General features: G+C 63.4%; 1 protein-coding gene across 1 annotated transcript in view; it reads left to right on the top strand.

Moving 5' to 3' along the window:
* The first annotated feature begins 4,849 nt into the window (after positions 1-4,849).
* fgf11a (fibroblast growth factor 11a) overlaps positions 4,850-12,521 on the top strand; it is a 57,774-nt gene continuing 50,102 nt past the window's right edge. Inside the window, exon 1 of the mRNA XM_072493190.1 lies at positions 4,850-5,042. Within this exon, the coding sequence (XP_072349291.1) occupies positions 4,850-5,042 (193 nt within the window). The remainder of the gene's footprint in view (positions 5,043-12,521) is intronic.

The raw sequence follows: 12,521 nt of genomic DNA, 5'->3' as shown, positions 1-12,521 counted from the left end.
GGACGTGATGTGGGCGCACCCGGTGGGCTCTTCACCTCCGGCATGGGGGCCCCGTATCCCCACCACCCTCCCTCCATATCCCCCGCCCTCTCTCCATAACCACCAAACACCACCCTCCATGTCCCCCCACTCCCTCCATATCCCCCACTCCCTCCATATCCCCCACTCCCTCCATATCCCCCACCCCCTCCATATCCCCCACTCCCTCCATATCCCCCGCTCCCTCCATATCCCCCACTCCCTCCATATCCCCCCACTCCCTCTATATCCCCCCGCTCCCTCTATATCCCCCCACTCCCGCCATATCCCCCACTCCCTTCATATCCCCCACTCCCTCCATATCCCCCACTCCCTCCATATCCCCCCACTCCCTCCATATCCCCCACTCCCTTCATATCCCCCACTCCCTCCATATCCCCCACCCCCTCCATAACGCCCAAACCCCTACCTCCATATCGACCCACACTCCCTCCATATCCCCACCCTCCCTTCATATCCCCCACTCCCTCCATATCCCCTACTCCCTCCATATCCCCCCACTCCCTCCATATCCCCCCACTCCCTCCATATCCCCCCACTCCCTCCATATCCCCCCACTCCCTCCATATCCCCCACTCCCTCCATATCCCCCACCCTCCCTCCATATCCCCACACCCTCCCTCCATATCCCCACCCTCCCTCCATATCCCCCACCCTCCTCCATATCCCCCCACCCTCCCTCCATATCCCCCACCCTCCCTCCATATCCCCCACCCTCCCTCCAAATACCCAACCCCTCCTCCATATCCCCCACTCTCCCTCCAAATCCCCAACCCCTCCTCCATATCCCCCACTCTCCCTCCATATCCCCCACCCTCCCTCCATATCCCCCACCTTCAATCCATATTCCCCCACCCTCCCTCCATATCCCCCCACTCCCTCCATATCCCCCACCCTCCTCCATATCTCCCACCCTCCCTCGACATTCACCCCCACCCTCCCTCCATATCCCCCACCCTCCCTCCACATTCACCCCCACCCTCCCTCCATATCCCCCCACTCCCTCCATATCCCCCACCCTCCCTCCATATCCCCCCACCCTCCCTCCATATCCCCTACTCCCTCCATATCCCCCCACTCCCTCCATATCCCCCACTCCCTCCATATCCCCCACCCTCCCTCCATATCCCCACACCCTCCCTCCATATCCCCCACCCTCCCTCCATATCCCCCACCCTCCCTCCATATCCACCACCCTCCCTCCATATCCCCCAACTCCCTCCAAATCCCCCACCCCTCCTCCATATCCCCCACCCTCCCTCCATATACCCCCACCCTCCCTCCATATCCCCCACCTTCAATCCATATTCCCCCACCCTCCCTCCATATCCCCCACCCTCCTCCATATCTCCCACCCTCCCTCGACATTCACCCCCACCCTCCCTCCATATCCCCCACCCTCCCTCCATATCCCCCACCCTCCCTCCACATTCACCCCCACCCTCCCTCCATATCCCCCCACTCCCTCCATATCCCCACTCCCTCTATATCCCCCACCCTCCCTCCATATCCCCCACCCTCCCTCCATATCCCCCACCCTCCCTCCATATCCCCCCACCCTCCCTCCATATCCCCCAACTCCCTCCAAATCCCCCACCCCTCCTCCATATCCCCACCCTCCCTCCATATCCCCCCACCCTCCTTCCATATCCCCCACCTTCAATCCATATTCCCCCACCCTCCCTTCATATCCCCCCACTCCCTCCATATCCCCCACCCTCCTCCATATCTCCCACCCTCCCTCGACATTCACCCCCACCCTCCCTCCATATCCTCCCACTCCCTCCATATCCCCACTTCCTCCATATCCTCAACTCCCTCCATATCCCCCACTCCCTCCATATCCCCCACTCCCTCCATATCCCCCACTCCCTCCATATTTCCCCACTCCCTCCATATCCCCTACCCCTCCTTCATATCCCCCCACTCCCTCCATATCCCCCACTCCCTCCATATCCCCCACTCCCTCCATATCCCCCCACTCCCTCCATATCCCCCACTCCCTTCATATCCCCCACTCCCTCCATATCCCCCACCCCCTCCATAACGCCCAAACCCCTACCTCCATATCGACCCACACTCCCTCCATATCCCCACCCTCCCTTCATATCCCCCACTCCCTCCATATCCCCTACTCCCTCCATATCCCCCCACTCCCTCCATATCCCCCCACTCCCTCCATATCCCCCCACTCCCTCCATATCCCCCCACTCCCTCCATATCCCCCACTCCCTCCATATCCCCCACCCTCCCTCCATATCCCCACACCCTCCCTCCATATCCCCACCCTCCCTCCATATCCCCCACCCTCCCTCCATATCCCCCCACCCTCCCTCCATATCCCCCACCCTCCCTCCATATCCCCCACCCTCCCTCCAAATCCCCAACCCCTCCTCCATATCCCCCACTCTCCCTCCAAATCCCCAACCCCTCCTCCATATCCCCCACTCTCCCTCCATATCCCCCACCCTCCCTCCATATCCCCCACCTTCAATCCATATTCCCCCACCCTCCCTCCATATCCCCCCACTCCCTCCATATCCCCCACCCTCCTCCATATCTCCCACCCTCCCTCGACATTCACCCCCACCCTCCCTCCATATCCCCCACCCTCCCTCCACATTCACCCCCACCCTCCCTCCATATCCCCCCACTCCCTCCATATCCCCCACCCTCCCTCCATATCCCCCCACCCTCCCTCCATATCCCCTACTCCCTCCATATCCCCCCACTCCCTCCATATCCCCCACTCCCTCCATATCCCCCACCCTCCCTCCATATCCCCACACCCTCCCTCCATATCCCCCACCCTCCCTCCATATCCCCCACCCTCCCTCCATATCCACCACCCTCCCTCCATATCCCCCAACTCCCTCCAAATCCCCCACCCCTCCTCCATATCCCCCACCCTCCCTCCATATACCCCCACCCTCCCTCCATATCCCCCACCTTCAATCCATATTCCCCCACCCTCCCTCCATATCCCCCACCCTCCTCCATATCTCCCACCCTCCCTCGACATTCACCCCCACCCTCCCTCCATATCCCCCACCCTCCCTCCATATCCCCCACCCTCCCTCCACATTCACCCCCACCCTCCCTCCATATCCCCCCACTCCCTCCATATCCCCACTCCCTCTATATCCCCCACCCTCCCTCCATATCCCCCACCCTCCCTCCATATCCCCCACCCTCCCTCCATATCCCCCCACCCTCCCTCCATATCCCCCAACTCCCTCCAAATCCCCCACCCCTCCTCCATATCCCCACCCTCCCTCCATATCCCCCCACCCTCCTTCCATATCCCCCACCTTCAATCCATATTCCCCCACCCTCCCTTCATATCCCCCCACTCCCTCCATATCCCCCACCCTCCTCCATATCTCCCACCCTCCCTCGACATTCACCCCCACCCTCCCTCCATATCCTCCCACTCCCTCCATATCCCCACTTCCTCCATATCCTCAACTCCCTCCATATCCCCCACTCCCTCCATATCCCCCACTCCCTCCATATCCCCCACTCCCTCCATATTTCCCCACTCCCTCCATATCCCCTACCCCTCCTTCATATCCCCCCACTCCCTCCATATCCCCCACTCCCTCCATATCCCCTACCCCTCCTTCATATCCCCCACCCTCCCTCCATATCCCCCCACCCTCCCTCCATATCCTGCTGAGCTGGAGGCAGTGTCACGGGGGGTTATTTTTGGCAGAGGGGGAGAGAGATGGTGTGTGTGGGGGGGGGGGAGGGGGTTTGCGGGTGGGAAGGTTAGCGGGGGAGGGGACGAAAGTGGGGTTGAGGTTCCGATCGGATCTCATTGAACGAGGGCGTTTGCGGGGGTGGGGGTGGGGTGGGGATGGGTGGGGGGGACGAACGTCACACTCCTAAGTGAGGCTTGGGGGGGGGGGGGGGGGGGGGGTCCTCGGGGGCTGGGTGCTGCCTGGCTGTGTATTTATTTATTTTTAAATAAATTTAGAGCGCCCAATTCTTTTCTTTTTTCTCCCGATTAAGGGGCAATTTAGCCCGGCCGATTCACCTAACCCTCCGATTCACCTAACCCTGCGCATTTTTTGTGGGTTGTGTGTGAGGGGGGGGGGTGAGAGGGGGGGGGGGGGGGGAGACCCACGCAGACACGAGGGAGAGCGTGCAAACTCCGCACGGACAGCGAGCCGGGAGTTTAATTTATTTCTGGTGTGGGCGCCCTTTCCCTTTAAGGAGGAGGTGAGGGAGTGACAGGGACAATTCACATTGGAGATCGGAGCAGGTCTGTGCGGTGTGGGGAAATCTGTGAGGCACACACAGTGAGTCCGCGTGTGTGTGTGAGCGAGCGAGAGTCCGATGTCCCCCCTCGCTCCACCTTGAGGAACGTCTGCCGGTGAAGAAGACGGGAGAGGAATTATTCCCAGGTCGGAAGGCAAGGACTGGCCGTGTGTCTTCCTGGAGCAGAGCGGGGAATGCCAAGCGAAGGAGCTGAATTGCGATAAAGCTGATTAACTCTCTGCTGCCGCATTGCTTAAGGACACAGGGGCTGGGCTGGTGGAGCAGTGAGGTGCTGGACGGGGGTCGTGAGGAGGGGGGGCGGGGGGGGCGGGGGTTTGTGTGTGTGTGTGTGGGGTGGGGGGAGAGAGAAGAGGAGTGGGCAATGTGAGGCGGGCTGACAGAGCCGGCGGACGTCGAGAGGCAGGAAAGGAGCCTCGGGGAGAGATTTAAACGCCCTCGCCCTCTCCGCCGCCCGCTCCGGGAACCCCCACACACCGGGAGCGAGGGATCGGCCCGCGTTGCGGCCCCGGGGGCTGCGGAGGGTACGATGGCAGCGTTGGCCAGCTCGCTCATCAGGCAGAAACGCGAGCTGAAGGATCAGAACAACATTCGGCCGGCGCCGGTCAAGAGGAAACACAACACGCGGGGGAAGAAATCTCTGTGTCAGAAGAACATCCTTCTCCTGGTGACCAAAGTGCGACTCTGCCGAAGCTGGACGGGACGGCAGGACGGAAGGCCAGGTAGGTGAGGAGGGCCAGGTGGGTGAGGGGGGCCGGGTAGGTGAGGAGGGCCGGGTAGGTGAGGAGGGCCGGGTAGGTGAGGAGGGCCGGGTAGGTGAGGAAGGCGGGTAGGTGAGGAGGGCCAGGTAGGTGAGGAGGGCCGGGTAGGTGAGGAGGGCCGGGTAGGTGAGGAGGCCCAGTAGGTGAGGAGGGCCGGGTAGGTGAGGAGGGGCCGGGTAGGTGAGGAGGGCCGGGTAGGTGAGGAAGGCGGGTAGGTGAGGAGGGCCGGGTAGGTGAGGAGGGCCGGGTAGGTGAGGAGGGCCGGGTAGGTGAGGAGGGCCGGGTAGGTGAGGAGGGCCGGGTAGGTGAGGAGGGCCGGGTAGGTGAGGAAGGCGGGTAGGTGAGGAGGGCCAGGTAGGTGAGGAGGGCCGGGTAGGTGAGGAGGGCCGGGTAGGTGAGGAGGCCCAGTAGGTGAGGAGGGCCGGGTAGGTGAGGAGGGCCGGGTAGGTGAGGAGGGCCGGGTAGGTGAGGAAGGCGCGGGTAGGTGAGGAGGGCCGGGTAGGTGAGGAGGGCCGGGTAGGTGAGGAGGGCCAGGGAGGTGAGGAGGGCCAGGTAAGTGAGGAGGGCCAGGTAAGTGAGGAGGGCCGGGTAGGTGAGGAAGGCGGGTAGGTGAGGGGGGCCGGGTAGGTGAGGGGGGGCTGGGTAGGTGAGGGGGGCCGGGTAGGTGAGGAGGGCCGGGTAGGTGAGGAGGGCCGGGTAGGTGAGGAGGGCCGGGTAGGTGAGGAGGGCCGGGTAGGTGAGGAGGCCGGGTAGGTGAGGAGGGCCAGGTAGGTGAGGAGGGCCGGGTAGGTGAGGAAGGCGGGTAGGTGAGGAGGGCCAGGTGGGTGAGGGGGGGCCGGGTAGGTGAGGAAGGCGGGTAGGTGAGGAGGGCCAGGTGGGTGAGGGGGGCCGGGTAGGTGAGGAGGGCCGGGTAGGTGAGGAAGGCGGGTAGGTGAGGAGGGCCAGGTGGGTGAGGGGGGCCAGGTAGGTGAGGAGGGCCGGGTAGGTGAGGAGGGCCGGGTGGGTGAGGGGGGCCGGGTAGGTGAGGAGGGCCGGGTAGGTGAGGAGGGCCGGGTAGGTGAGGAGGGCCGGGTAGGTGAGGAGGCCCAGTAGGTGAGGAGGGCCAGGTAGGTGAGGAGGCCCAGTAGGTGAGGAGGGCCAGGTAGGTGAGGAGGGCCGGGTAGGTGAGGGGGGCCGGGTAGGTGAGGGGGGCCGGGTAGGTGAGGAGGCCGGTAGGTGAGGAGGGCCGGGTAGGTGAGGAAGGCGGGTAGGTGAGGAGGGCCGGGTAGGTGAGGAGGGCCGGGTAGGTGAGGGGGGCCGGGTAGGTGAGGAGGGCCGGGTAGGTGAGGAGGGCCGGGTAGGTGAGGAAGGCGGGTAGGTGAGGGGGGCCGGGTAGGTGAGGGGGGCCGGGTAGGTGAGGGGGGCCGGGTAGGTGAGGAGGGCCGGGTAGGTGAGGAGGGCCGGGTAGGTGAGGAGGGCCAGGTAGGTGAGGAGGGCCGGGTAGGTGAGGAGGCCGGGTAGGTGAGGAGGGCCAGGTAGGTGAGGAGGGCCGGGTAGGTGAGGAAGGCGGGTAGGTGAGGAGGGCCAGGTGGGTGAGGGGGGCCGGGTAGGTGAGGAAGGCGGGTAGGTGAGGAGGGCCAGGTGGGTGAGGGGGGCCGGGTAGGTGAGGAGGGCCGGGTAGGTGAGGAAGGCGGGTAGGTGAGGAGGGCCAGGTGGGTGAGGGGGGCCAGGTAGGTGAGGAGGGCCGGGTAGGTGAGGAGGGCCAGGTGGGTGAGGGGGGCCGGGTAGGTGAGGGGGGCCGGGTAGGTGAGGAGGGCCGGGTAGGTGAGGAGGGCCGGGTAGGTGAGGAGGCCCAGTAGGTGAGGAGGGCCAGGTAGGTGAGGAGGCCCAGTAGGTGAGGAGGGCCAGGTAGGTGAGGAGGGCCGGGTAGGTGAGGGGGGCCGGGTAGGTGAGGAGGGCCGGGTAGGTGAGGGGGGCCGGGTAGGTGAGGAGGCCGAGTAGGTGAGGAGGGCCGGGTAGGTGAGGAGGCCGAGTAGGTGAGGAGGGCCGGGTAGGTGAGGAGGCCGAGTAGGTGAGGAGGGCCGGGTAGGTGAGGGGGGCCGGGTAGGTGAGGAGGGCCGGGTAGGTGAGGAGGGCCGGGTAGGTGAGGAGGGCCGGGTAGGTGAGGAGGGCCGGGTAGGTGAGGAGGGCCGGGTAGGTGAGGGGGGCCGGGTAGGTGAGGAGGGCCGGGTAGGTGAGGGGGCCGGGTAGGTGAGGAGGCCGGGTAGGTGAGGAGGGCTGGGTAGGTGAGGAGGGCTGGGTAGGTGAGGGGGGCCGGGTAGGTGAGGAGGGCCGTGTAGGTGAGGAGGGCCGGGTAGGTGAGGAAGGCGGGTAGGTGAGGAGGGCCGGGTAGGTGAGGGGGGCCGGGTAGGTGAGGAGGGCCGGGTAGGTGAGGAGGGCCGGGTAGGTGAGGAGGGCCGGGTAGGTGAGGAGGGCCGGGTAGGTGAGGAGGGCCGGGTAGGTGAGGAGGGCCGGGTAGGTGTGGAGGCCGGGTAGGTGAAGAGGGCCAGTTAGGTGAGGAGGCCGGGCAGATGAGGGGCAGCACGGTAGCATTGTGGATAGCACAAATGCTTCACAGCTCCAGGGTCCCAGGTTCGATTCCAGCTTGGGTCACTGTCCGTGCGGAGTCTGCACATCCTCCCCGTGTCTGCGTGGGTTTCCTCCGGGTGCTCCGGTTTCCTCCCACAGTCCAAAGATGTGCAGGTTAGGTGGATTGGCCGTGATAAATTGCCCCTTAGTGTCCAAAATTGCCCTTAGTGTTGGGTGGGGTCACTGGGTTATGGGGATAGGGTGGAGGTGTGGGCCTTGGGTAGGGTGCTCTTTCCAAGAGCCGGTGCAGACTCGATGGGCCGAATGGCCTCCTTCTGCACTGTAAATTCTATGATTCTATGATAAGGTGAGGAGGGCCAGTAGGTGAGGAGGGCCATGGAGGTGAGGAGGGCCATGGAGGTGAGGAGGCCGGGTAAGTGAGGAGGCCCAGTAGGTGAGGAGGCCCAGTAGGTGAGGAGGTCCAGTAGGTGAGAAGGACCAGTAGGTGAGGAGGCCGGGTAAGTGAGGTGAGGAGGCCGGGTAGGTGAGGTGAGGAGGACCAGCTAGGTGAGGAGGCCGGGTAGGTGAGGAGGCTGGGTAAGTGAGGTGAGGAGGCCGGGTAGGTGAGGTGAGGAGGACCAGGTAGGCGAGGAGGGCCGGTTAGGTGAGGAGGCCGGGTAGGTGGGGAGGGCCAGGGAGGTGAGGAGGCTCAGTAGGTGAGGAGGGCCGGGTAGGTGAGGAGGCCGGGTAGGTGGGGAGGGCCAGGTAGGTGAGGAGGCCGAGTAGGTGAGGAGGCCCAGTAGGTGAGGAGGGCCGGGGTAGGTGAGGAGGGCCAGGTAGGTGAGGAGGGCCGGGTAGGTGAGGAGGGCCAGGTAGGTGAGGAGGGCCGGGTAGGCGAGGAGGGCCAGGTAGGTGAGGAGGCCGTGTAGGTGAGGAGGGCCAGGTAGGTGAGGAGGCCCAGTAGGTGAGGAGGGCGGATAGGTGAGGAGGGCCATGGAGGTGAGGAGGCCGGTAGGGGAGGAGGCCCAGTAGGTGAGGAGGGCCGGGTAGGCGAGGAGGGCCAGGTAGGTGAGGAGGGCCGAGTAGGTGAGGAGGCCCAGTAGGTGAGGAGGGCCGGGTAGGTGAGGAGGGGCCAGGTAGGTGAGGAGGGCCGGGTAGGCGAGGAGGGCCAGGTAGGTGAGGAGGCCGTGTAGGTGAGGAGGGCCAGGTAGGTGAGGAGGCCCAGTAGGTGAGGAGGTCCAGTAGGGGAGGAGGCCCAGTAGGTGAGGTGGCCCAGTAGGTGAGGAGGGTCGGGTAGGTGAGGAGGCTGGGTAGGTGAGGAGGCCCAGTAGGGGAGGAGGCCCAGTAGGTGAGGAGGCCCAGTAGGTGAGGAGGCCCAGTAGGTGAGGAGGGCCGGGTAGGTGAGGAGGCCGGGTAGGTGAGGAGGCCCAGTTGGGGAGGAGGCCCAGTAGGTGAGGAGGCCCAGTAGGTGAGGAGGGCTGGGTAGGTGAGGAGGCTCAGTAGGTGAGGAGGCCCAGTAGGTGAGGAGGCCCGGTAGGTGAGGAGGCCCAGTAGGGGAGGAGGGCCAGTAGGGGAGGAGGCCCAGTAGGGGAGGAGGCCGGGTTGGTGAGGAGGCCCAGTAGGTGAGGAGGCCCAGTAGGTGAGGAGGCCGGGTAGGTGAGGAGGCCCAGTAGGTGAGGAGGCCGGGTAGGTGAGGAGGCCCAGTAGTTGAGGAGGGCCAGTAGGTGAGGAGGCCCAGTAGGGGAGGAGGCCGGGTAGGTGAGGAGGCCCAGTAGGTGAGGAGGCCCAGTAGGTGAGGAGGCCCAGTAGGTGAGGAGGCCCAGTAGGTGAGGAGGCCGGGTAGGTGAGGAGGCCCAGTAGGGGAAGAGGCCGGCCAGGTGAGGAGGCCGGGTAAGTGTGAGGCCCAGTAGGTGAGGAGGCCCAGTAGGTGAGGAGGTCCAGTAGGGAGGAGGCACAGTAGGGAGGAGGCCCAGTAGGTGAGGGGGGCACAGTAGGGGAGGAGGCCCAGTAGGTGAGGAGGCACAGTAGGTGAGGAGGCACAGTAGGTGAGGAGGCACAGTAGGTGAGGAGGCCAGTCGGGGAGGAGGCCCGGTAGGTGAGGAGGTCAGGTAGGTGAGGAGGCCCAGTAGGGAGGAGGCCCGTAGGTGAGGAGGCACAGTAGGGAGGAGGCCCAGTAGGTGAGGAGGCACAGTAGGTGAGGAGGCACAGTAGGTGATGGAGGCCGGGCAGGTGAGGAGGCCCAGTAGGGGAGGAGGCCCAGTTGGTGAGGAGGCCCAGTAGGGAGGAGGCCCAGTTGGTGAGGAGGCACAGTAGGTGAGAAGGCCCAGTAGGGGAGGAGGCCAGTTGGTAAGGAGGCCCAATAGGGGAGGAGGCCCAGTTGGTGAGGAGGCCCAGTAGGTGAGAGGCCGGGTAAGTGAGGAGGCCAGGTAGGTGGGAGGCCGGTAGGGAGGAGGCCCAGTTGGTGAGAGGCCCAGTAGGGGAGGAGGCCCAGTTGGTGAGGAGGCCAGTAGTGAGGAGGCCCAGTAGGTGAGGAGGCCGGGTAAGTGAGAGGCCAGGTAGGTGAGGAGGCCGGGTAGGTGAGGAGGCCCAGTAGGTGAGGAGGCCGGGTAGGTGAGGAGGCCCAGTAGGGGAGGAGGCCCAGTAGGTGAGGAGGCACAGTAGGTGAGGAGGCACAGTAGGTGAGAGGCCGGGCAGGTGAGGAGGCCCAGTAGGGGAGGAGGCCCAGTTGGTGAGGAGGCCCAGTAGGGGAGGAGGCCCAGTTGGTGAGGAGCACAGTAGTGAGAAGCCCAGTAGGGGAGGAGGCCAGTTGGTAAGAGGCCCAATAGGGGAGGAGGCCCAGTTTGTGAGGAGGCACAGTAGGTGAGGAGGCCAGTAGGTGAGGAGGCCGGGTAAGTGAGGAGGCCAGTAGGTGAGGAGGCCGGGTAGGGGGAGGAGGCCCAGTGGTGAGGAGGCCCAGTAGGGGAGGAGGCCCAGTTGGTGAGGAGGCACAGTAGGTGAGGAGGCCCAGTAGGTGAGGAGGCCGGGTAAGTGAGGAGGCCAGGTAGGGTGAGGAGGCCGGGTAGGTGAGGAGGCCCAGTAGGGTGAGGAGGCCGGGTAGGTGAGGAGGGCCCAGTAGGGGAGGAGGGCCCCAGTAGGGGGAGGAGTCGAGTAGGTGAGGAGGCCGGGCAGGTGAGGAGGCCGGGCAGGTGAGGAGGCCGGGTAGGTGAGGAGGCCCAGTAGGTGAGGAGTCCCAGTAGGTTGAGGCGCGGGGTCGGAGGGGAAACCGCACCGCGGTGATTCCCATCTGTATGACCCCTGTCTCTTCGCTCACTTCTCTTTCTCTCACACACTCTCTCTCTCACATCCTCTCTCTCTCTCACACACACACTCTCTCTCTCACACTCTCTCTCTCTCTCCTCTACACACACACTCTCTCTCTCTCTCTCTCACCACACACACTCTCCTCTCACACATACCTCTCTCTCTCACACTCTCACTCTCTCACACACTCTCTCTCTCACACACTCTCTCTCACACACTCCTCTCACACACTCTCACTCTCATACACCTCTCACACACTCTCACTCACACACTCTCCTCACACTCTCTCTCACCACTCACACACACTCACACACACACACACACCTCCACACACACACACCTCTCACACAAACTCTCCTCACACACACCCTCTCTCACACACTCTCTCTCTCACAACCCCACTCCTCACACACACTCTCCCACACACTCTCTCACACAAACACTCTCTCACACACTCTCTCTCACACACCCTCTCTCTCTCCCCATACACTCCTCCACACACACACACTCACACACACTCACTCTCACACCCCACACCACTCACACACACACCCCTCTCACACACACCCCTCACACACCCCTCCACACACCCCCTCACACACCCCCCCACACACACACCCCACTCCACACACCCCACTCACACACTCACACTCTCTCACACACTCACACACACACCCCTCACACACTCACTCACACACACACACACCCCACACACCACCCCAACACACTCACACCTCACACACACCTCTCACCACACACTCCACACCACACACACCCACACACACACTCCACCCTCACACACCCCCCACTCACACACACCCTCTCACACTCTCTCTCACACACTTCACACTCTCACACACCCCTCACACACTCTCACACACACACACTCCACTCTCACACACACACTCACCACACACTCTCCCACACACTCACACTCACACACACACTCTCACACACTCTCTCTCACACACCACCCTCTCACACACTCTCTCTCACACACACTCTCTCTCACACCTCTCACACACTCTCACTCCTCTCACACACACCCCCACCACACTCTCACACACCAACACACACACCTCTCACACACACTCTCACTCACACACACACTCACTCACACTCTCTCACACACTCTCACTCTCACACACACTCTCTAACACACTCTCTCTCCACACACACTCTCTCTCACACACACTCTCCACATACACACTCTCTCTCACACACTCTCACTCACACACACTCCTCACACACACACACTCTCTCTCACACACACTCTCACACACTCTCTCTCACACTCTCTCACACACACTCTCTCACACTCTCTCACCCTCTCTATCTCACACACTCTCCCTCACACTCTCTCACTCACACACTCACTCACACACTCTCTCTCTCACACACTCTCTCACACACTCTCTCTCACACTCTCACTCTCACACACTCTCGCTCTCACACACTCTCACTCACACACTGTCTCACACACACACTCTCTCTCACACACATCCACTCTCACACACACTCTCTCTCTCACACACTCTCTCTCTCTCACACTCTCTCGCTCACAAAGTCTCTCTCTCACACTCTCTCTCACAC

The sequence above is a fragment of the Scyliorhinus torazame genome, chromosome 31, assembly GCF_047496885.1.
Source record: "Scyliorhinus torazame isolate Kashiwa2021f chromosome 31, sScyTor2.1, whole genome shotgun sequence".
Classification (NCBI taxonomy): Eukaryota; Metazoa; Chordata; class Chondrichthyes; order Carcharhiniformes; family Scyliorhinidae; genus Scyliorhinus; species Scyliorhinus torazame.
The sequence above is the reverse complement of the archived record's forward strand: the minus strand, read 5'-3'. Positions and strand labels throughout refer to the sequence as shown.